This window comes from Schistocerca piceifrons, chromosome 3, assembly GCF_021461385.2.
Source record: "Schistocerca piceifrons isolate TAMUIC-IGC-003096 chromosome 3, iqSchPice1.1, whole genome shotgun sequence".
NCBI classification, from domain to species: domain Eukaryota; kingdom Metazoa; phylum Arthropoda; class Insecta; order Orthoptera; family Acrididae; genus Schistocerca; species Schistocerca piceifrons.
The window spans coordinates 619,945,098-619,968,977 of record NC_060140.1 but is presented as its reverse complement, the minus strand read 5'-3'; the positions used below and the strand labels follow the sequence as shown (position 1 = coordinate 619,968,977).

At 39.0% G+C, this 23,880-nt stretch overlaps 1 protein-coding gene across 2 annotated transcripts in view; it reads right to left on the bottom strand.

Annotated features, from left to right (window-relative positions):
• LOC124789810 (spondin-1-like) overlaps positions 1-23,880 on the bottom strand; it is a 190,945-nt gene that overhangs the window by 24,584 nt on the left and 142,481 nt on the right. For both annotated transcript variants that reach the window (XM_047257291.1, XM_047257290.1), the window contains exons 11-12: positions 14,278-14,443; positions 1,770-1,999 (exon numbers count right to left, since the gene is read on the bottom strand). In XM_047257291.1, the coding sequence (XP_047113247.1) occupies positions 1,770-1,999; positions 14,278-14,443 (396 nt within the window). The remainder of the gene's footprint in view (positions 1-1,769; positions 2,000-14,277; positions 14,444-23,880) is intronic.

Here is a 23,880-nt window from a genome sequence, read left to right as displayed (position 1 = left end):
AAGGTCCAAAGAAGAGAGGCAAGATTCGTGACTGGTACATTTAGTCATCGCGAGAGCCTTACAAACCTCACAGAAAGTTTGAAGTGGGACACACTTTCAGAAAGGCGGCGTGCTAAGCGGAAGGGGCTGCTCACTAAATTCCGTAATCCGATCTTCGTCGAGGATGTAGAGCATATAGTATTACCACCAACTTTCAAATCACACAATGATCACCATTCAAAGATAAGGGAAATTAGAGTTCGTACTGAAGCGTTCAGACAGTCGTTTTTCCCTCGCGCGATCCGCGAGTGGAACAGACGGGGGGGGGGGGGGGGGGAAATATGACTTTGGCGCGAATTGTGCCCTCCGCCACACACCGCTTGATGGCTAGCGCAGTATATATGTAGATGTTAGATTGCCAAAATCCTGAGATGGATGGAAGGCCCTGCCCTTAAAACTCCAAACATTCTCAACTGAGGAGAGATCCGGTGACATTTCTGGCTAACGCACAGTTTGGCAAGCACGAAGGTAAGTCGCAGAAATTGGTGCCTCGTGTGGGCGGCCGTTATCTTGCTCACATATAGGACCAGGATGGCTTGCCATGACGGGTAACAAAACGGGTCGTAGAGTGTCATCAACTTATCTCTGTGCTGTAAGGGTGCCGCGGATAACAACCAAAGGTCCTGCTAAGAAAAGGATTCGCACCCCAGACGTCCTGGTTGTCAGCCCATACGGCGTGTGACAGTGAGGTTGATTTTCTACCGCTGTCCAGGGTGTCTCCAGACGCATCTTCGGCCTGTAATCTCATTGAGTAGAACTTTGTTCAGTGATGAATCCCACATCGAAGTGAGCCCGATGACTAATTGAGAAAGTGCGGAGCATTACGGGCAGGGCCATCCAACCAGCTCGGAATTTTGGCGACCTGACGCGCCAGCTGGACACAGTTTCGTGTGGTATCCCCCAGGAGGGATCCAAAAACACTGTCAATCAATGCCAAGCCGAATAACTGCTTCCAACAGGGCCAGATGTATACTAACACGTTATTGACTTGCTCAGTTAGTGAAAGCCTCTCTTTTCAATAAATCATCCATTTTTTCTTAAATCGTAATCATCTGTTTGTCTGTATGTATACATCACATCTACCTATTTCCGTCCTGTTCGGATAATTATTTCGTGGTGCGTAGGTTTTTTGCCTTGGAGTGTATGTACTCGAATAATTGCTGACTTTTGATGCAACTGTTAATATATTCAGTATTAAATTTGTCACTAACAACTAACTGGAGATTAAAACAAGAAAACTACTCATGGATGAATTATTATTTAACATCACACTGTTGTAGACAAGACTGAATTAAAGTCTACAAAGATTGTTGGTCATCTAGTTACTAAATCGAATAGTTTTATTAGTAAATGTAATTTCTAAAGCAAATGTAATAGTTTATAGTTAACATTTCTTCTAATCCTTAAAACGTTAATACTATGAACCAAATGGTGAAGAATTTCTGTTGTATGACAACTCTGTAAGACAAACATATAAACGCTCTTTGTTATTGAAAAATACAAGATGATATCTTAAACATTTGGAATATATCTTATTACACAGCAAATGGGACTGACGTATGAATAAGAAAACAATATGGCGAAATCTGTAGGTTATGACGACGTTATGCATAAGTTAGTTTTCAAAAGAAGCATTGTAGAGTTATAAGCTACATTTACTAAATCAACGTGATGTGACAACTGCAACTATAATGTTTTGTTTCAGGATTTCCTAAGAAAACATTTCTTACCGACACATATCTCTCTCTCACTCTAACTCCTCTGCCACATGTTACACTGCAGGGCGTCCATTCTGTCCACTCGCTGCTTAAACAGTTTACACGCTCACGTGATTCTCTCTCTGCTGACATATTGTCATTGTTATCAGCGTCACTTGGAAATGGCGTTGCCAGATCGTTTACACTGTTTTCGTCATCAGTACCTTGAAGTGATTCCTCCATATCATCACCGTTGTGTTGACCTGAAATATACATTGGTTGTACCAGATGAATTATGTGCTGAGAAATTACCATTACTTAACAAGACAAAGAGACTAAATTTCTATAAGGTAAGTGAAGTGAAATTTAATGTGTCTTAGATTTTCTATGTGTGAGTGAACATGATGACTGAAATATTGTAATGGAGGAAGTAGAGGCATTTTAATAAAATATACCTTATTGGATAACTACTAGGATTATCGCCAAGGTAATGTGTATAAATTAGTTACAGTATTCTGGAACAGGGAATAATGTCAGTACAACGAAAAAAAAAACAGTACAAGGGCGCAAATTTAACTTTTTTTTAATTCACTCGATGACTAGTTTAGGAGCGGGACCAATTTTCAAATCATCGTGACGTAGGCAAAAACGATACTTCCAAAATGCGAAAACCATGTCAAAAATATGCAAACGGTTACAGAGCATACAGATAACTGCTCGTTTGCACATTTTTGACATGATTTTCGCATTTTCGGGAATACAATATTTGACTCTGTTGCGACGATTTGAAAATGGGTCCCGGCCCGAAACCAGCCATTGAGTGAATAAAAAAAGTAAAATTTGCAGCTTTGGGTTGGTTTCTTCGGTGAACTGATTAATAGAAGTTGCTGATCCACAGACGTTCTAGCATGCTGGAAGTTCGTACGGTGTAATGTGTTCGAAAGATGTTGTACTTCACGTAGCATATAAGTTTACACTAAATAAATGCGGTACGTATGTCACATGAGCTTTTTTGTTAAAATACTAATTTGGTTTACACAACAGCACTATGTACTATGTGAAAATGGAATATATTATGGCGGTAGCGATAATAACTATTGCTTTAAGTAATGAATTACTTATTGTTATGAGGAAGCGTTAAAAAAATTTAATAACTTTGCTACAACTCGTGACTTCCACTTGTGATACAGCGCTGATAAGTAGAAAGTGTTAAGCGGCATTGCTGATTGAATTCTATGAAAGAATTGTAGGCTTCTTCAGAAACTGTTTGGAGTGGAATCTATTACGTTAAAGAAAGGCATATGCATACTACTCATAAGTTCAGCATAATCGGTACAGTTTTTCGGAGACTCTTAATTTTACTTTCCATTTCTTATATTGCCACATTATTCGAATTCGAGAAGTAGGCATTGGAGATTGCTAATTGAGAAACCGAATATTTGGTGGATGATACGTTTGTTTTGTGGCGGCATGAAATGAAGGAACTGCGCCTTTTCAGAAACATCTCAACGTGATCGACACAAAGATTCAGTTTACCATTGAGGTGGAGACAGGCGGAAGACTGAATTTTCTTAATGAGCTATTTTTCAAGAAAGAAAATAATAGCTTGGGCCACACGATTTGCAGAAACCCCGCGCACAGAGACCGTTACCTACACCGGAATTCGAGCCACCACCCACAACAAAAGCGAGGCATCATAAAAACGTTTGCAGAGAGAGCAAGAAAAATCTGCGAACAAGAGCTGCGTGACGCAGAATTAAAACATGTTACCAACGCACTTCTCGAGGATGGTTATTCGTTGGCTGAGATGAAAGGAGCGCTAAGACTACCGCGCAGAAATCATAGCGATGCCCAAGCGCCGGTGAAATCGAACGTTTCCCTGCCTTTCATTGAAGACGTAACTGACCTCATAGGAAAAATCTTGAAAAGCGAAACATCTTGGTACTCTACAAACCCGCCAGGAAGATACAAGAGCACGTAAAATCAGCCAAGGCTGCTCGCCAACCGCTGGAAAAAGCAAGAATTTGTAGGATTCCGTGTAATTGTGGGGATGTATGCATCAGTACTAAAAGAAAAAAAAACGACTAAAAGAGCACTAGGACAACTGCAGAAGAGGGAAGATTGACAGATCAAGTGGATGCGATGAAAGGTTATACCGAGAGGCCATATAGACTGTAAAACACCGCAGTAATTTTAGCAGGAAGGAGGAGGGTGTGAAATTGAATTTCACCTGGATTCCGGTGCTGAAAAAGATGTGTAACAGTCGTCCACCATAGGGTGATAGCAACAGCGGACGACGGCAGTCGACAACGGCCAATTGCGCTGGCGAATTCGAAACATATGACGTCACGCCGCTGCACGGAAGCAAGCGGAACCGGAATTTTTCGGTAGTCAGTAGCGAACCAGGGTGTATGAATCGGACATTCAAAGAAGCTACGATTTCTCTTGAAAATGTCCTCCGCAGATAGGGGACGAAACATTGGGTTTTAAGGTGAAATCCATTCAACCACGGTATAACATTTTATTAATTATGGCATTTCCGGCCGTGAAAGTTTACATTTTCCAATGTTCACGTAGTCTACAGCTGTCATGGTGCCTCCGAATATTGCCATACGTCCCGTGGGAGCCAAAGCGAATGTCCGTCTTAGCATCACACTGTGTCCAGGATGCGGTGCATGACTGGAGTAGTTGTTCGCCCAGGTGACGGGATTTGCTTGGACGACGGCTTATCTCGATAGGACCATCACATGTTGTAACACGAACTGTGGTACAGCCTCCCAGGATACAGGTTTCACTTTTTTATGGTGCAATCTCAACGATGCCATGCCTACTTCAATCGTAATTGACAGAACACTTATGCCTGCACCAGCATTGTCCTCTGCCGTCAGATCTGCCACACATCGCCACGTATTCTGCTTCACTGAATTAGCAAGTCTCTGACCTCCACGTTCTGTAGTGAGGCATGCTCATCCAACACCTCGCCTACTCGTGTTTCACCTTCCTTCAAATACTTTCCACGTATGCTCACGACAGACTCATGCGAGCAAGAGACCAGCTTCGTCATCTCCGAGATATCTGTTCCGTGGCACCGGAGTGTATCAACCTGCCCTTTGTCAAGTCTCTTATGAGACAGAACTGCTCCATTTCTGGCACGTATCGTCGCTATAACGATTCCTCGTTCGTCTCTGCTCCCCTCGTACACAGGATGGTTATAATTATACTTTTGCTACTTGAGCCAGAGCAGACGGGAAACTATTTACTATATTCACTTTCTTAGGAATCATGTTCAAACTTCGCTCCAAGATTTTCGTTCTTAGCAGTGCTAGTGTTATGACTTGCCGTTAGGCGCCGGTACTGGTACGGCGACTGTGTGGTTGAAAGGTAAGCATCAGTGAGCATTACGATTGCAGGTAGCCAACATGGGTCTGGACGAGGTGAGCAGGGCCTTATTCGTAAATCTTTTTTATCAAAGCAACAACAATAGTGCTGATTCTCTTTGCAAGTATCGATGCATTAAAGGAATACGGAGGGATCTTTTCTCTGCTCTGTGGATGAAGAACATGATTCGGAACTTCGAATTAAGTGGCAACTGTGGGAATTGCTTCTGGAAGAGGCTGACAGCCAGTTCCGCCACAAATTGTTATAGAAGCTACTGTTGCCACGGCTAAGAGCTCTGGACGCAGTGTGCGATCTTCAACCAGTGCACGAGCCGTGTCACGACAGTTGAACATTCTATAGTCTATCGTTCGGAAAGTGGTGCGAACAGTTGTGGAATGGTATCGGTACAAACTTCACATTACTCACCATTTCTGGCCACGTGACGCAGGCGTTTGTGACTTGGAACGTAATCATGGGACACAATAGACAAATGTTACCCTCTCATGTGGAAATTAATGTGTGTTTCCTTCAATGGTTTTTCGTTATTTCTCTTCTTCGTGTATTTAAAAATATTTCCAAAACGGTTAACTGCCCTATGATCACTCGTCTTTCATGGTGGTCCTCATGGTTTCTGACCTTCACTAGCTGCTACGAAGACATTAGTGGCATTAAATGTTCAGATTTGGTGAGTAAGTAGGCCTAGCAAACCAATTTCTAACGGCCATAATGACTTCCGCTCGGTAGTTAGCCTGGAGACGTGACTTTACTCGTATCTACAGAGTCCGCCATCCTGAACTATGTAGCCGTAAGCTAAAAATATGGTTCAAATGGCTCTGAGCACTATGGGACTCAACATCTTAGGTCCTAAGTCCCCTAGAACTTAGAACTACTTAAACCTAACTAACCTAAGGACATCACACACATCCATGCCCGAGGCAGGATTCGAACCTGCGACCGTAGCAGTCCCGCGGTTCCGGACTGCAGCGCCAGAACCGCACGGCCACCGCGGCCGGCAGCCGTAAGCTACCTTTATCTGTTTTTTGTGTTATTACTTTGCCTGTATGTAATCAGCTGAACGTATGTGGAATAGCCTCTTTACCAGGAATGTAATTCCTCTGATTTGGAAACCCTTTTTCTTAACAAATCTCGGAAGGGTGTAAATGGCTCATGTAATAACTGTAACCATTCTGTCCTTCAAGGCGAACGTAACAGGACGATTTTATCTTTCAGCCGCTCATGTCGGTATTTCTCTCCGGTGTTTGTAATCACGTCACTCACTTCGATGGCGGAGCAGCAGTCAAAAATAGCCACCACGTGACTATATTTAGCTGCACCCTGCTTAATGCCGCTGCAGAATAGGTCGCTCTCGACGTGACTCCACCATAGGACTGGTCACACAAATCATACATCGAATGGGTCACTTAATTTACTTGTCTTTTTCATGACTGTAGTACATACTTAGATACAATAAATGGCGCTATAGTTCGATGCGCTTCGCAAGCTTGACAAGGTGAGGCCACGACGTTGGGACTCCAGATTTACTTCAAAATTTGTACACCTCTAGAAGGCCATTAAAACAACATACTGCGCAAGTAGTAAGATGAACTACCCTGGCGATTCCGAGAAAATCTCAAGAGAAGTTTTACTCGTTTATTATGTAACTGAGGTACATGTGTGTAGGTACCCGGCGTTAGAGTTTATGGTGATCAACTGGGTAGCTGGCACTGTAGCTCAGCTCAGTATCTTCGGGTGCAAAGGTATTTACCTTTTGTAATAGAAAAACTGACTAAAGGAATCAACAATCAACTTGAACGGATATCACGTGACGACCGCCCAGAAAAAAAAAAAAAAGAAGGCATCCCGCTGGGATCTCTACAGCAGTACCAGCAGAGCTTGGAAAAACAAATGAGTTACGAAATGACGTGTAATTCACGATACTGCCGCTAGGAGATTAGTAAGCAGCAATGGCTGACAATGGAAGACTGACGACACAGCAACGATCGGCAATTGTGTTACTTTTTCTTGAAACGAAAAGCATTTTGACTCAGAGGCGTTTTTGACAACAGTTTAACACACGATGGGTCACTTGCAAGAAGACCATCCACAGTTTGTACGATAAATTTGTACAGGAAGGAACAGTATTGGAAGCGAAGAGACCTCAGCCTAAGCCTGTTTGTTCGCTGGAGAATATTGAAGCGGTACGAGTTGCTGTACAGAGAAGTCCCGGGAAATCGTGTAGAAAGGCAGCAGCGCAACTGGGAATAACCAGGTGTTCCGTTCAACGCGTTCTTAAAAGTGACCTCCATATGTAGCCATACATGATGACCTGTGCACAGAAGCTCACTGAAGAACACAAGCAGCAGAGACTACTGTTTGCTCAGTGGGCGGAGGATAGGGAAGCAACTCTCAACAACGTTTGGTTTTCAGACGAGGCGCATTTTCATTTAGACGGCGTGGTTAACAAACAAAATGTACGGTTTTGGGCCGCTGAATACCCACAAGTGCTTCATGAACGACAACATTATGCTCCGAGGATTACAGCGTTGGCAGCAATTTCCAGTCACAGACTTATTGGACCCTTTTTCTTTGAAGAAACTGTGAATAGCGAGCGTTATTTGAGGATGCTTCAGAATAGCTTCATTCCACAGCTTTCTGCTACTGCCTTGCTCTTCAACAGGCAGTGGTTCATGCAAGATGGAGCAAGGCCACATACTGCAAACACTGTGTTGGAATTTTTACACGAGCATTTCGACACGCGGATCATCTCACTCAGGTTTCCAGGTCGCTTTCATGACGGACAAAATTGGCCCCCCAATAGTCCAGACCTCAATCCATGTGACTTTTTTCTTTGAGGGTACCTAAAGGAAAAAATTTTCCCGAAACGTCCACGTGATTTAATGGAGCTCAGAAGACATTCTTCAAGCTTGCAGTGAAATTGCGGAAGACATGTGCAGTAGGACAAGCACTCACTTTAGTGTTCGTTTGAAGGAAGTTAGGAAACGAAATGGTGGACATATTGAGCATGTGCTGAGTTAGAACATATCTCCAAGGACGGTTCTTCATTGTAGTATATGTTCCTTTCAGATTGTATTGACAATAAAGTTTATATTAAAAAACAAAATGGTAACACATTTCGTGCGCCACCCTGTATTTAATTTATATGACATTTGACAGATAACATAATTAATAAATACCTGAATTTCCATGACCTGTTACTGAATTTCATGTTATTTGACTGCTTACTACTTTTAATTAAATTTAATTACTACAACAAACATTTTTATAGTTGTTGTTGTGGTCTTCAGTCATGAGACTGGTTTGATGCAGTTCTCCATGCTACTCTATCCTGTGCAAGTTTCTTCATCTCCCAGTATCTATTGCAACCTACATGATTCTGAATCTGTTTAGTGTACTCATTTCTTGGTCTCCCTCTACGATTTTTACCTTCCACACTGCCCTCCAATACTAAATTGGTGATCCCTTGAAGCCTCAGAACATGTCCTACCAACCGATCCCTTCTTCTAGTGAAGTTGTGTCACAAACTCCTCTTCTCCCCAATTCTATTCAATACCTCTTCATTAGTTATGTGATCTACCTATCTAATCTTCAGCATTCTTCTGTAGCACCACATTTCGAAAGCTTCTATTCTCTTCTTGTCCAACCTATTTATCGTCCACGTTTCACTTCCATACATGGCTACACTCCATACAAATACTTTCAGAAACGACATCCTGACACTTAAATCTATACTCGATGTTAACAAATATCTCTTCTTCAGAAACGCTTTCCTTGTCATTGCCAATCTACATTTCATATCCTCTCTACTTCGGCCATCATCAGTTATTTTGCTCCCCAAATAGCAGAACTCCTTTACTACTTTAAGTGTCTCATTTCCTCATCAAATTCCCTCAGTATCACCTGACTTAATTCGACTGCATTCCATTATCCTCGTTTTGCTTTTGTTGATGTTCATTTTATATCCTCCTTTCAAGGTACTGTCCTTTCCATTCAACTGCTCTTCCAAGTCCTTTGCAGTCTCTGACAGAATTACGATCTCAAAGTTTTTATTTCTTCTGCATGGATTTTAATACCTACTCCGAATATTTCTTTAGTTTCCTTTACTGCTTGTTCAATATATAGATTGAATAACATGGGGAGAGACTACAACTCTGTCTCACTCCCTTCCCAACCACTGCTTCCCTTTCATGTCCCTTGACTCCTATAACTGCCATCTGGTTTCTGTACAAATTGTAAATAGCCTTTCGCTCCCTGTATTTTACCCCTGCAACCTTCAGAATTTGAAAGAGAGTATTCCAGTCAACATTGTCAAAAGCTTTCTCGAAGTCTACAAATGCTAGAAACGTAGGTTTGCCTTTCCTTAACCTTTCTTCTGAGATAAATCGTAGGGTCAGTATTGCCTCACGCGTTCCAGTATTTCTACGGAATCCAAACTGATCTTCCCCGAGGTCGGCGTCTACCAGTTTTTCCATCCGTCTGTAAAGAATTCGCGTTAGTATTTTGCATCCGTGACTTATTAAACTAATTGTTCGGTAATTTTCACATCTGTCAGCACCTGCATTCTTTGGGATTGGAATTATTATATTCTTCTTGAAGTCTGTGGGTATTTCGCCTGTCTCATACATCTTGCTCACCAGATGGTAGGGTTTTGTCAGGACTGTCTCTCCCAAGGCTGTCAGTAGTTCTAATGGAATTTTGTCTACTCCCGGGGCCTTGTTTCGATTTAGGTCTTTCAGTGCTCTGTCAAACTCTTCACGCAGTATCATATCTCCCATTTCATCTTCATCTACATCCTCTTCTATTTCCATAATATTGTCCTCAAGGACGTTACCCTTGTATAGACCCTCCATATACACCTTCCACCTTTCTGTTTTCCCTTCTCTGCTAAGAACTGGGCTTCCATCTGAGCTCTTGATATTCATACAAGTGGTTCTCTTTTCTCCAAAGGTCTCTTTAATTTTCCTGTAGGCAGTATCTATCTTACCCCTAGTGAGATAACCCTCTACATCCTTACATTTGTCCTCTAGCCATCCCTGCTTAGCAGTTGTGCACTTCCTGTCGATCTCATTTTTGAGACGTTTGAATTCCTTTTTGCCTGCTTCATTTAATGCATTTTTATATTTTCTCGTTTCATCAATTAAATTCAATTTTTCTTCTGTTACCCAAGGATCTCTACTAGCCCTCGTCTTTTTGCCTTCTTGATCCTCTGGTGCCTTCACTAATTCATCTCTCAAAGCTACCCATTCTTCTTCAACTGTATTTCTTTCCCCCATTCCTGTCAATTGTTCTCTTATGCTCTTCCTGAAACTCTGTACAACCACTGGTTTAGTCAGTTTATCCAGGTCCCATCTCCTTAAATTCCCACTTATTTGCGGTTTCTTCAGTGTTAATCTACAGTTCATGATTGTTGTCGAAGTCCACATCGGCCCCCGGAAATGTCATACAATTTAAAACCTGGTTCCTAAATCTCTTTCTTACCATTATATAATCTATCTTATACCTTCTAGTATCTCCAGACTTCTTCCATGTATACAAACATCTTTCATGATTCTTGAACCAAGTGTTATCTATGATTAAGTTATGCTCTGTGCGAAATTCTACCAGACGACTTCTTACCCCCAACCCATATTCACCTACTACGTTTCCTTCTCTCCCTTTTCCTACTCTGGAATTCCAGTCACCCATGACTATGAAATTTCCGTCTCCCTTCACTATCTGAATAATTTCTTTTATATCATCATACATTTCATCAATTTCTTCGTCATCTGCAGAGCTAGTTGGCATATAAACTTGTACTACTGTAGTGGATGTGGGCTTCGTGTCTATCTTGGCCACAATAATGCGTTCACTATGCTGTTTGAAGTAGCTTACCTGCACTCTTATTGTTTTATTCATTATTAAACCTACTCCTGGATTACCCCTATTTGATTTTGTATTTGTAACCCTGTATTCCCCTGACTAAAAGTCTTGTTCATCCTGCCAGCGAACTTCACTAATTCCCACTATATCTAACTTTAAGCTATCCATTTCCCTTTTTAAATTTTCCAACCTACCTGCCCGATTAAGGGATCTGACATTCCACGCTCCAATCCGTAGAACGCCAGTAATATTTCTCCTGATAATGACGTCCTCTCGATTAGTCCCCGCCTGGAGATCCGAATGGGGGACTATTTTACCTCCGAAATATTTTACCCAAGAGGACGCCATCATCATTTAACCATACAGTAAAGCTACATGCCTTCGGGAAAAATTTATTGTTTTATAGTTATCAACAACTGAATGAAGAAACACAAAGAGGCTATCTGAAAATGTTTGCCTGTCGTGATTCGTGATATCCCTAATACATGCAATCTGGTAAGGTACCCAGAACGGCTTTGCACCTCAAAATTTCGAGCAATTAATTCTACGCACAATTGGAAAGCCCCTGGAAAAGATAAAATAGCAAATTTCTGGCTAAAGAAGTTCACCTCAACACATTCACATCTAACTAAATTATTTAACAGTTACATTGCAGACCCATACACAATCCCTGATCACTTACACAAGGAATAACTTATCTGAAACCTCAAGATCAAGCAGACACAGCAAACCCAGCAAAATATCGCCCCATAACATGCCTACCAACAATATACATAATATTAACTTCAGTCATTACACAGAAATTAATGACACACACAACACAGAACAAAATTATAAATGAAGATCAAAAAGGCTGCTGCAAAGGAGCATGAGGATGTAAAGAGCAACTGATAATAGATGCAGAGGTGACATATCAAGCTAAAACTAAACAAAGGTCACTAAACTATGCATACATTGATTACCAAAAAGCTTTTGACAGTGTACCCCACTCATGGTTACTACAGATATTGGAAATATACAAAGTAGATCCTAAACTGATACAGTTCCTAAACATAGTATTGAAAAATTGGAAAGCCACACTTAATATCCAAACAAATTCAAATAATATCACATCACAGCCAATACAGATTAAGCGTGGAATATACCAAGAAGACTGATTAAGCACTTTCTGGTTCTGCCTTGCTCTGAACCCACTATCCAACATGCTAAATAATACAAATTATGGATATAATATTACTGGAACATACCAACACAAAATCACACATTTGCTGTACATCAATGATCTAAAACTACTGGCAGCAACAAATCAACAACTCAACCAATTACTAAAGATAACAGAAGTATTCAGCAATGATATAAATATGGCTTTCAGAACAGACAAATGTAAGAAAAATAGCATAGTCAAGGGAAAACACACTAAACAAGAAGAGTACTTATTGGATAACCACAGCGACTGCATAGAAGTGATGGAAAAAACAGATGCCTATAAATATGTAGGATACAGGGAAAAAATTGGAATAGATAATACAAATATTAAAGAAGAACTAAAAGAAAAATATAGGCAAATACTAACAAAAATACTGAAAACAGAATTGACAGCAAGAAACGAGACAAACGTTGTAAATACTTATGCTATAGCAATATTGACCTATTCATTTGGAGTAGTGAAATGGAGTAACACAGAACCAGAAGCACTCAATACACTTACACAATCACAATGCCACAAATATAGAATACATCACATACATTTAGCAACAGAAAGATCCACATTAAGCAGAAAGGAAGGAGGAAGGGGATTTATGGACATAAAAAACCTACATTATGGACAGGTAGACAATTTAAGAGAATTCTTTATAGAACGAGCAGAAACTAGTAAAATACATGAAGCAACCATTCATATAAATGCATCGGCTACACCATTGAAATTTCATAACCACTTCTACAACCCTTTAGAGCACATAACATCAACAGATACAAAGAAAGTAAATTGGAAAAAGAAAACACTACATGGCAAGCACCCGTATCATCTAACACAGGCACACATCAATCAACATGCATCCAACACATGGCTAAGAAAAGGCAATATATACAGTGAGATGGAAGGATTCATGATTGCAATACAGGATCAAACAATAAACACCAGATATTACAGCAAGCATATTATTAAAGATCCCAATACCACAACAGATAAATGCAGACTTGGAAACAACAAATAGAAACAGTAGATCACATCACAAGCGGATGTACAATACTAGCAAATACAGAATACACCAGGATACATGACAATGTAGCAAAAATAATACATCAACAACTTGCCATACAACATAAACTAATAAAACAACACGTTCCCACGTAGAAGTATGCACCACAAAATGTACTGGAGAATGATGAATACAAATTATACTGGAACAGAACCATTATAACAGATAAAACAACACCACATAACAAACCTGACGTCATACTCACCAATAAAAAGAAGAAATTAACACAACTAATCGAAATATCCATACCCAATACAACAAATATACAGAAGAAAACAGGAGAAAAAATTGAAAAATACATCCAATTGGCTGAGGAAGTGAAGGACATGTGGCATCAGGATAAAGTTGACATTATACCAATTATATTATCAACTACAGGAGTCAAACCACACAATATCCACCAGTACATCAACGCAATACAGCTACATCCAAACGTATATATACAACTACAGAAATCTGTAATTATTCATATATGTTCAATTACCTGAAAGTTCCTAAATGCAATGTAACATATACCATACAGTTAAAAGGAAGTCACGCTTGATCAAGGTCCGTGTCACTTTTCATTTTTAACCAGACATAACGTCTTAGAAAGGAAAGAAATAATAATAATAATAATAATAATAATAATAATAATAATAAGTATAGTGATTAATACTGCATGGATATAATCGAGATATACTGAGGAACCGTGATGAAATGAACAGTTGTTTATCGGTACATTCATGGGCGTATCGAAAATACAGTATAAAGTATAGCACAGTGTAAGTACAGGCATAGCCCTGTATGAATTCACTATGATACTGGCATGAATTGTCGATGCATAAATTCCATTTCCTCCAGCTTCCTTACTATCGCAGTGTACGCCGGCTAGCAGAATCTTGGAACCTGTGTACTGTACTCGTGAGGCGACCAGCTTTACTGCGGCGTCAATAGTTTGGAGGAACAAGCACGACTTGTTAATGATAATCAGTGAGATTTATGTATGGGTCCACATAAAATGGTTTCTTGTTTCTAGGACTTACTTGTTCTGTTCATACATTTTTCTTCGCATTCTTCCCTTGTTGGAAAGTTGTTCTGATTTCCGCCGCAGCCACCATACCTGAACTCCTTACACTCTGTTTCATCAAAAAACCAATGGTAGAAAGCCCCGCGACAGTGACCTGAACTTCTTGGAAGCAGACAGAAATCCTGAGAATTGAAGAAAGATATCAAAATGTTTATCAAGCAATGAAAAGAATTATCAGATTCTCAATTAGCGAGTGTATATGGTACCAGCAACCAGCGAAGTCTGGCATGTTATGGAATGTCTAGGCATTATATAGAATGTGATGGAGTATGAAGTAAATATAATTTAATATTTTGCCTAAGCATGTAAAAGAATTTGGGTTACGTTTATACTTTAAATATTGTTACAGTTACAAGATCCAGAAACACCATTGTTGCATTTCGGTATTAAGAGATCTCCATATGAATCTCTGTTTGGCTCCAGAATAAAGGTTGGGCTCAACACACCACCTCCGCCACAAGAAGTTTGAAATGGTGCAGCAAGAGCAGAAGAATTTGAAGAGATTGTTCATTCATCAGGAAAACCAGCAAATGTTGAGATATCTGTGAAAATTCAGCACAAGCTCAGCCCGAGTTCATTAGACCTGTAACTTCGACATCAACTCAAGCATCTGAAATACAAGAGATCATCTGCTGCTTCATTTCAGAACCTACAATTGGAACACACCAGTATCCTCGCTGTGAACGCTAAATTCATGTCGTCTGTGAGAATTCAGCACAGTTGTGGAAAGGGGGGGGGGATTTGGTATGAGTATCACATGCCCAATTTGCATGAGTAACAAGAAAGCCATTATTGATTGGCAAGATTGAAGGAAAAATGTAGAGTCTCAGGCGAATAAAATGAATGTGCTCTACAACAAAATGTTCTCGTTCATTGAGAAACGATTTACAATTATAGTTCCTGTTGCTGAAATTGATATAGGTTGTTGGGATGCTCGCAATATTTTGGCTGTCGTGGTTGGTGTGACGAAGGATGGCGGCTATAAATTGGAAATATAGAATTCTAAAGCAGTTATACACAAGGTCACAGTTCAAGCAGGCAAGTCCGAAGATGTTCTGTTGGACAAATAAGTATCTTTCAGGTCAGCTGCAATTCAATAATATACAGGGACTGGACAAGAATGTGTGAAGTGCATGTGAGAAAACAGATATCAGAACCTCAGGTGTTTATGTATGGAAAGAAAAATTATTTTCAGTTCAGAAGGTGCAAAAGAAGTGAAGCTACGAAGCATATAAAAGTTGAAAGTTAATATGAATTTATTGTTTATTATACATTTTAGCAATTGTTAAAAACTGTTTTTCAGTTTATTAAATATTACTAAAAGCTAAGAACTGTTAAAAATCCTCTACTTCAGGATAAACCAATTTTCGTACACACACAATAATGATACTTTCATTTCTTAACTTAACTTTCGTTAAATATGTAAATTTTTTATTTTTACATGTTACTTCATTCTAATTTTATACTTTGCCTGTGTATGTTCCGAATTTTTAAAATACCTTTGTATTTTATACATCTCCCAGGAAAAAATTTAAATCAGAATTAAATAAAACACCTCGCAAAGAAGATTGAGGCATTCAATATAGTCCCTAGCCATTCTATAGAATACCTTTATGTGACACTTTTCCAGTAAGATATACGTTAGGAACACACAAATCCAAAAATGTTAACACTTGCCTAACCTCGCAGCATTTACCTTGTGGAATGTATAATGTCTCATACGTATCCAGAAACATGAACACTTGCTTAAGATTTAAGCAATTATCTTTTGCATTTCAGTTACTCAAATGAGAATACCATTTACAAGTACTTTAGCCTAAATTTGCAAGCATTATATAAGAGTACCGGTTTGCATCCTCTGTGACCTATCCAAGACATTTGATTATATGAGGCAAAATATCCTCGCAAAGGAACAGAGGTTTTATGAAAAATAACGAAAGATAGAACTGCAGGTAAAAAAAAATGTAGAAGATTGTACTTCATAATTCAGGCAATGTGTGCAGAGGAGTTTCTGGTGACTGGAGAGAAATCATTTAATATCACTCTCAACTTAAAAAAGACATAATTTATTCCTGGATATCTAGAGGTACTAAATCATTGATAAATTTAACACATGGTAAGGAAATAAAAGTTTAGGTGTCCATTTAGAAATTAATATAGACTGGAAATAAAATCATCAGACAAATTCATTCTGGCTACGAAAGACTGCCAGTATTTGGCAGAGATAAATCAACAAGTTAACAGATTTTGCCAATTCTCATTCAATACTGACGTTTGGGACAATATTCTGATGTAATTCATATTAAATATGTTTTAATTGCTGAAAATATGCTGTAAGAATAATATGCGGTGCTGACCAACGATCGTCTTGTGGACATGTGAATAAGGAGGTAGGCCTTCTGACTCCTGCTTACAGTATATGTATTCCCTCAACAATTTTGTTGCAAATAACCCGCTTCAGTTCTGAAGGGACATTGTCATACATGATTACAATAACAGAAGATGAAATGAGATTCATTAGCCCGTATCAAGGTTGACTTCAAGACGAAAAAGTGTTCACAACGCTGATAACAATATTTTAGCACCTACCTGGTAACAAAATGTTTGACAGCCTTTATCTCCCTCTGATAGAAGGGAAGTCGTTCCCTGATGTCGTAACAGATGTTCTATCATTCTGTCGATTCATCTTGTTAGTGTTTTCCATGTATTCCGTTCCTCGCCGATTCTGAGAAAAAACTCCTCATTCATTACCTAATCAGTAAACCGAATTTACAACGTTCTTCTTTAGTACCGCATTTCAAATTCTTCAGTTCAGTCCATGTTCCACTACCATACAACGCTGTACTCCAAACGTAAATTATCGGAAATTTCTTCCTAAAATTAAGAGCTATGTTTGATACTAGCAGACTTCTCTTAGCCAGGAATCCCCTATTTGCATGTGCTAACCCGCTTTTGATGTCCTCCTTGTTTCGACTGTCATTGGTTACTTTGCTACCTAGGTAGTAAAATCCTCTAAGTTGGTCTACCTCGCGATCACCAACTCTAATGTTAAGTTTCTCTCTGTTCTCATTTCTGTTGCTTTTCGTCGCTTTCGTCATTCTTCTATTTACTATCAGTCCATATTCTGTACTCATGAGACTATTAATTCCAATTAACAGATCCTGTAATTTTTCTTCACTTTCTCTGAGGATAGAAACGTCATCAGCGAATCTTACCACTAATATCTGTTCACCTTGAATTTTTCTCACTCTTTAATTTTTCTTTTATTACAGACACTGCTTATTCGATGTATAGATTGAACACTGGAGAACGAAGATTACAACCCTGCCTTACAATTTTTTTAATCCGAGCATATGTTTGCTAGTCTCCCTCTACCGTTGTTCCCTCTTTGTTCTTGCACCTATTATATATTACCTGTCTTTCCCTATAGCTTATCCCTATTTTTATCTCAATTTCGAACATCTTGCACCCTTTTTTTTACAATGTCGGATGGTTTTTACAGCTCGAAAAATCCTGTGAACGAGTCTTGATTTCTCTTCATTCTTCATTCCATTGTCAACCGCAACATTAGAACTGCCCTTCTGGTGTCTTTACCTTTCCTAGAGAGAAACTGATTATCGTCTAACACAACCTAAATTTTCTTTTCCACTCTTTAGCCTTGTCGACTAGTTGGATCCATGAACTGTTGAGCTAATTCTGCGATAATCCTCGCAATGGACGGCTCTTGCTATCTTCAAAATTGTGTGGATGGTATTTTCCTGAAAGTCTGATGGTATGATGCAAGTCTCAAACATTATACACATCAACGTGAATAGTCTTTGCATTTCCACTTCCCAAATGATTTTAGCAGTTCCGATGCGATGTTGTGTATCCCTTCTTATTTAATCTTAAATCTCCCAAAGCTCTTTTAAATTCGAACTCTAATATTGGATTTCCAATCTCGTCCCTATCGACTCTTGTGTTTCCTTCTATGACGTCATCAGAAAAGTCCTCCGCCTTATAGAGACTTTCAATGTACATTTTCCAACTGTCCGGTCTATCCCCTGTATTTAACAGTGAATTTCCCATTGTACTCTCAGTGTTACCATGTTGCTGTGGTCTTCAGTCCAGAGACTGGTTTGATGCAGCTCTCCATGCTACTCTACCCTGTGCAAGCTTCTTCATCTCCGAGTAACTACTGCAACCTACATCCTTCTGAATCTGTTTATTGTATCCATCCCTTGGTCTCCCTTACGATTTTTACTCCACGCTTCCCTCCAATACTAAACTGGTGATCCCTTGATGCCTCAGAACGTGTCCTACCAACTTATGTCCTACCGAACGATCCCTTCTTGTGGTCAAGTTGTGCAACAAATACCTTTTCTCCCCATTTCTGTTCAGTACCTCCTCGTTAGTTACGTGATCTACCCATCTAACCTCCAACATTTTTCTCTAGCACCACATTTCGAAAGGTTCTATTCTCTTCTTATCTAAACTATTTATCGTCCATGTTTCACTTCCATACATGGCTATACTCCACACATATGCTTTCAGAAAACACTGTCTGCCACTTAAATCATATTCGATGTCAACAAATTTATTTTCTTCAGAAACGCTTTCCTTGCCATTGACAGTCTATATTTTATGTCCTCTCTACTTTGACCATCATCAGCTATCTTGCTTCCGAAACAGCAAAACTCATTTACTACTTTAAGTATCTCATTTCCTAATCTAATTCCCTCAGCATCACCTGATTTAATTCAACTACATTCCATTACCCTCGTTTTGCTTTTGTTGATGTTATATTATATCCTGCTTTCAAGACACTGTCCACTCCGTTCAACTGCCCTTCCTGGTCTTTTGGTGTGTCTGCTAGAGTTACAGAGTCATCAGCAAACCTTAAAGTTTTTATTTCTTCTCCATGGATTTTAATTCCTATTCCACATTTTTCTTTTGCTTCCTTTACTGCTTGCTCAATATACAGATTCAATAACGTCGGGGATAGGCTACAAACCTGTCCCAATCCCTTCCCAACCACTGCTTCCCTTTCATGCTCTTCGACTCTTGTACCTGCCATCTGGTATCTTTACAAATTGTATATAGCCTTTCGGTCCCTGTATTTGGTCCCTGATACCTTCAGAATTTATACTTGCTTTTAATTTCAGCGAAGTTTGTTTAATGTACTGGTCCGCTGGGAACAAGGAACATTTATTTATGGTTGACATGAAATGTTTACCCAATGAAACGAACTGTTATTCTGTGTACAAAAAAGTACGCAAAAATATTAATTACTTTGATGTATTCGTATATGAAAGCAGGATGGATATTTCATGATAATCTATGTTTAGTAGTAAAGATACTCAGAACAATGAAAACAATATAAGTAGAATTTGATAATCTTTTAACTCTGGTTCGAATCTTCCTGCTAGAAAGACGTGAACGCAGACGTATGTATTTTGTATCGTATTTCCGGTAAATATCTGCTGTTATTGATAACTAAAGCACGTATTTTAGTATCATTAGCATCCCTACATGTATGAAAAATTAAATGATCATTTATTTAATGATTGATAACATGCAGTACAGCGTGAGCGGTAATTGGTATTATTGGCCGCCATTTGGAAAATGGCAGTTTCTTTTTTAAATTATTCCAATATTACGTAGCGTAAAACCACAAGGAGATGGGTTACAATTAATTTCTTGAATAAACAGACTAAAGTCACGTTAATTTAAGTCATTTTGCAAAGAGTCTTATCGATATCAAAATAGATCCTTGTTGTTGCCGCTTCACGGCTATCTTTTGTTTAAGTGAAGTGATTCTCATAGTTAAGAAAGTGCTCAGCTTTGAATTAATAATAAGTTTACCACGCAAAATGTGTTTCTCCAAAAGAACATACCAAAGCATAAATTATTATTCATCTGAAAAGGCATTCCATTACAACCATGAAATATTCTCTAAATGCAACAGATAAAGGTGCTTCACAACGAGCTGATCCTAATTTATTTTAGGTCTGCACAGACATTTCAAAGTGACTTATTTATCGGGCACTTGAATATAGAAAGTCTTAACAATATCAAAAATAAAAATACTTGCTCGTGGAATGGAGCTGTAGTGAATATGTTGTATGTAGCCTCGTGTAATCTTACGATGTGTTATTAACAGCACAAGTATACACACCCATACAAACTAATATACACACGAAAAAATCACTACATTACGTATAAGCTGAGTCAGTCCTTCTGACAATCATTTATTTTTCGATTTCTTCATATTTTTAATGCAGCCATTTCGCCTTAGCCTCTCTGCACTTCCTGTTTATTTTATTCCTAATTGCCTTGTATTTCGTATTCCTGAATTTCTCTGAACGTTTTTGGACTTCCTTCTTTCGTCGATCAGCTGAGGTATTTCTTCTGTTGCCCATAGTTTCGTTCCGATTACCTACCTTGCATATATGTTTTTCTTCCCAACTTCTGTGATTGTTCTTTTTACAGTTGTTTATTCCTCTTCAACTGAACTACCTACCGAGATAGTCATTATCGCAGTATCTAAAGCTTTAGAGAACGTCACTCATATCTCTTCATTCCTTAGCATTTCCGTATCCCAATTCTTTGTGCATTGATTCGTCCTGACTAGTCTCGTAAACTGCAGCTTACTCTTCATTTTCTTCATTATTAATAAGTCGTGATCTGAGTCTGTTTCTGCTGCTGGGTACTCCTCACAATCCAATATATGATATCGGAATCTCTGGCTGACCATTACGTAATCTAACTGGAATCTTCTCGCGTCTCCCTGCCTTTTCCATGTATACCTCCTCCTCTTGTGAATCTTGAACAGACTATTGAGTATTACTAATGAAATTTATCGCAGAACTCAATAAGTTTTTCTCTTCTCTCATTCGTACTACCAAGCCCGTATTCTCCTGTAACCCTTTCTTCTACTTTTTCCCCTAGCCCCTCATTTCAACCCCCATGGCTATAAAATTTTCGTCTAGCTGTACGTACTGATTTACCGGTTAAATATCTTCATATACATTCTCTATCTTTTTATTTTGTGGTTTGGATGTTGGCATGTGTACCTGAACTATTGTTGTCGTGGTTGGTTTGCTGTTGATTCTGATGAGAACAACCGTATCACGGAAATGTTCACAATAACTCACTCTCTACCTTACCTTCCTTTTCATAAAGAATCCAACTTCTGTTATACCATTTTCTGTTGCTACTGATATTATTAGCCTATATTCGTCTGAGCAGAAATCCTTGTGTCCTTTCCATTTCACATCACTGATCCTCACTATATCTAAATTGAGCTTTAGCATTTTCCTTTTCGTATTTTCTATCTTGCCTAACACATTCAAACTTCTGACATTTCACAGCCAGACTCGTAGAACATTATCCTTTCGTTGGTTATTCAATCTTTTTCTCGTGGTCACCTGCCCCTCGGTAGTCCTCTCCCGGAGATCTGAGTGGGAACTAATCCGGACTCTTTTGCCAATGGAGAGATCATCATGGCACTTTTTCAGTTACAGGTCACATGCCCTGTAGACACAAATTACGTGGTTTCTGCTGCCTTGTGCATCCGTATTGCTGTGTGGTCTGGCGCATTAGATATCATTGACGGAGGACATTAAGAATGGTCAAATAAGGCAGTTCGTTCCCTATTATCGCGAAATAGGGGCGAGAATGCCACGGATATGATACACGAGTTGAGGTGGCAGTCGTTAAAACAAAGGAGTTTTTCGCTGCTTCAGGATCTTCTCATCAAATATCAAACAGCAACCTTCTTCTCAGAGTAAGAAAGTACTTTGTTGGCGCCCATCTACATAGGGAGAAATGATGATCATAATAAAATTAGAGAAATCTGAGCTCGCACGGTAATATTTAAGTGTTCGTTTTTTCCACCCGCTGTTCGAGAGGGCAACGGTAGAGAACGAGCTTAAAGGTGGTTCGATGAGACCTCTGCCAGGCACTTAACTGTGAATTGTAGAGTAATCATGTAGATATAGATCATTTCTGATTCTTTCTCCCTGGAGGCGCAGTTTCCCATCCAAAGGACAAGAAAGTGCCCTGAATATCTGTCTGCTCCTCCACCTTCTTTGACAAGGCCGTTGGCAAAATGAGGATGTCTTCTTCTATTGGAAGTCTTCGGCTACTACTGCTAATGATTTTTATAGAAAATTTAAGTAGTGGCGGTGTCAAGTCCCGGGACGGAGTTGTTACTAGTCAAAGACGCTGGCCCTAGACGACGGGTATATTTTTATCGAAGAATAATATGAATATAAAATGCTACATTCTGCATCATTGCGAGTAGTCGTACAAATGAGCCAAGGGACATAAAACTATCTAACAACGACAGTAACCACCTTATTTCGCTTCTAGCACAAGAATGAGTTGTGTGTGTCACTGACTGAACAGAATTTAACGTTTCAAGGAATAATCTATATATCTGCACGTGTAGATATGGCGGAATGATTTATTGTTGTAAATAAAAGCTCCACAGATTTTTTTTTCTTTTAACGTCTATTATCGTGAAGAGATGAAATGTGAAAGTTTCGAAATCATATGTCCTGCAGCATCACATTATTGCTTTACAGAGCTTTCTTTGCTGTGTGAAATGAGTTTAAGAGGAGGCAATACAATACGACAGATTTACGTGGTAGAGAACGAGTAGTGCTAATTCTTGATAGTTTTTGCGATATAACGGAGAGCTGTGAGTAGAGGTGCTTATGATGGTGGAATCAAGTTTGGTGTCTGGGTTTTATGGGATTAGCTGGAACAACATGCAGAGTGAGCCACTCAATCCTCAACATAAACAGTAGCCAGAGTATCATATGTGTACTGTAAGACATTCGTTTACTGTTAATGCTCCAATAGTAATTAGTTTTAATATACTTAGACGTATATGTAGCTCATTAATCCTCATCTGCCAAGGTAATCAGAAGAAATAAAAGAAAACGGCACGTGTGTCACCACACTGTATATCTGTCATTAGATCGTGATATATCGTGCCACAGCATTTACTTTAATTACCCAAACATAATAACTTGTTCTATCATCTAGTAGCAACTGAATCAGCTCATAAAAATACGCTGCAAATTAATATTGCATTAGTAAATTATGAAATTTTTACGTGAAGCCTTTAGTTTATTTTACAAAACCGAAAACTTGTTTAGTGAAATATATATCGATACTTGTTGTCGTGTTGTACGTATCATTTAGAACTCATTATAAAATTTACTGTAGGAAAAAGTTTATTCCTTGAGATGTATTTTTACACTTTAGTGGAGTATAACCTATAAATAATTTAACACAGTTCCTAATGAAATTTTTGGAGTACCCAAAATCATTATTACGAGCAGAAGCGCAAGGATATCGCACCACAGGCCACAAAAGGTACAAAATTTCATGTTGCCAATAAGTAATTGACATGTCTCACGATTAAATAAGATGGAAGTGAATATGAAGTTATGGTAAAGATAATTAGCGTATTACCCCAGTATGAAATTGCCATTTACCTGACAACAATATGAGAATCAATTGATTTCTTACTTTATAAGAGCGGACACTACTCTTTGCCGTAACA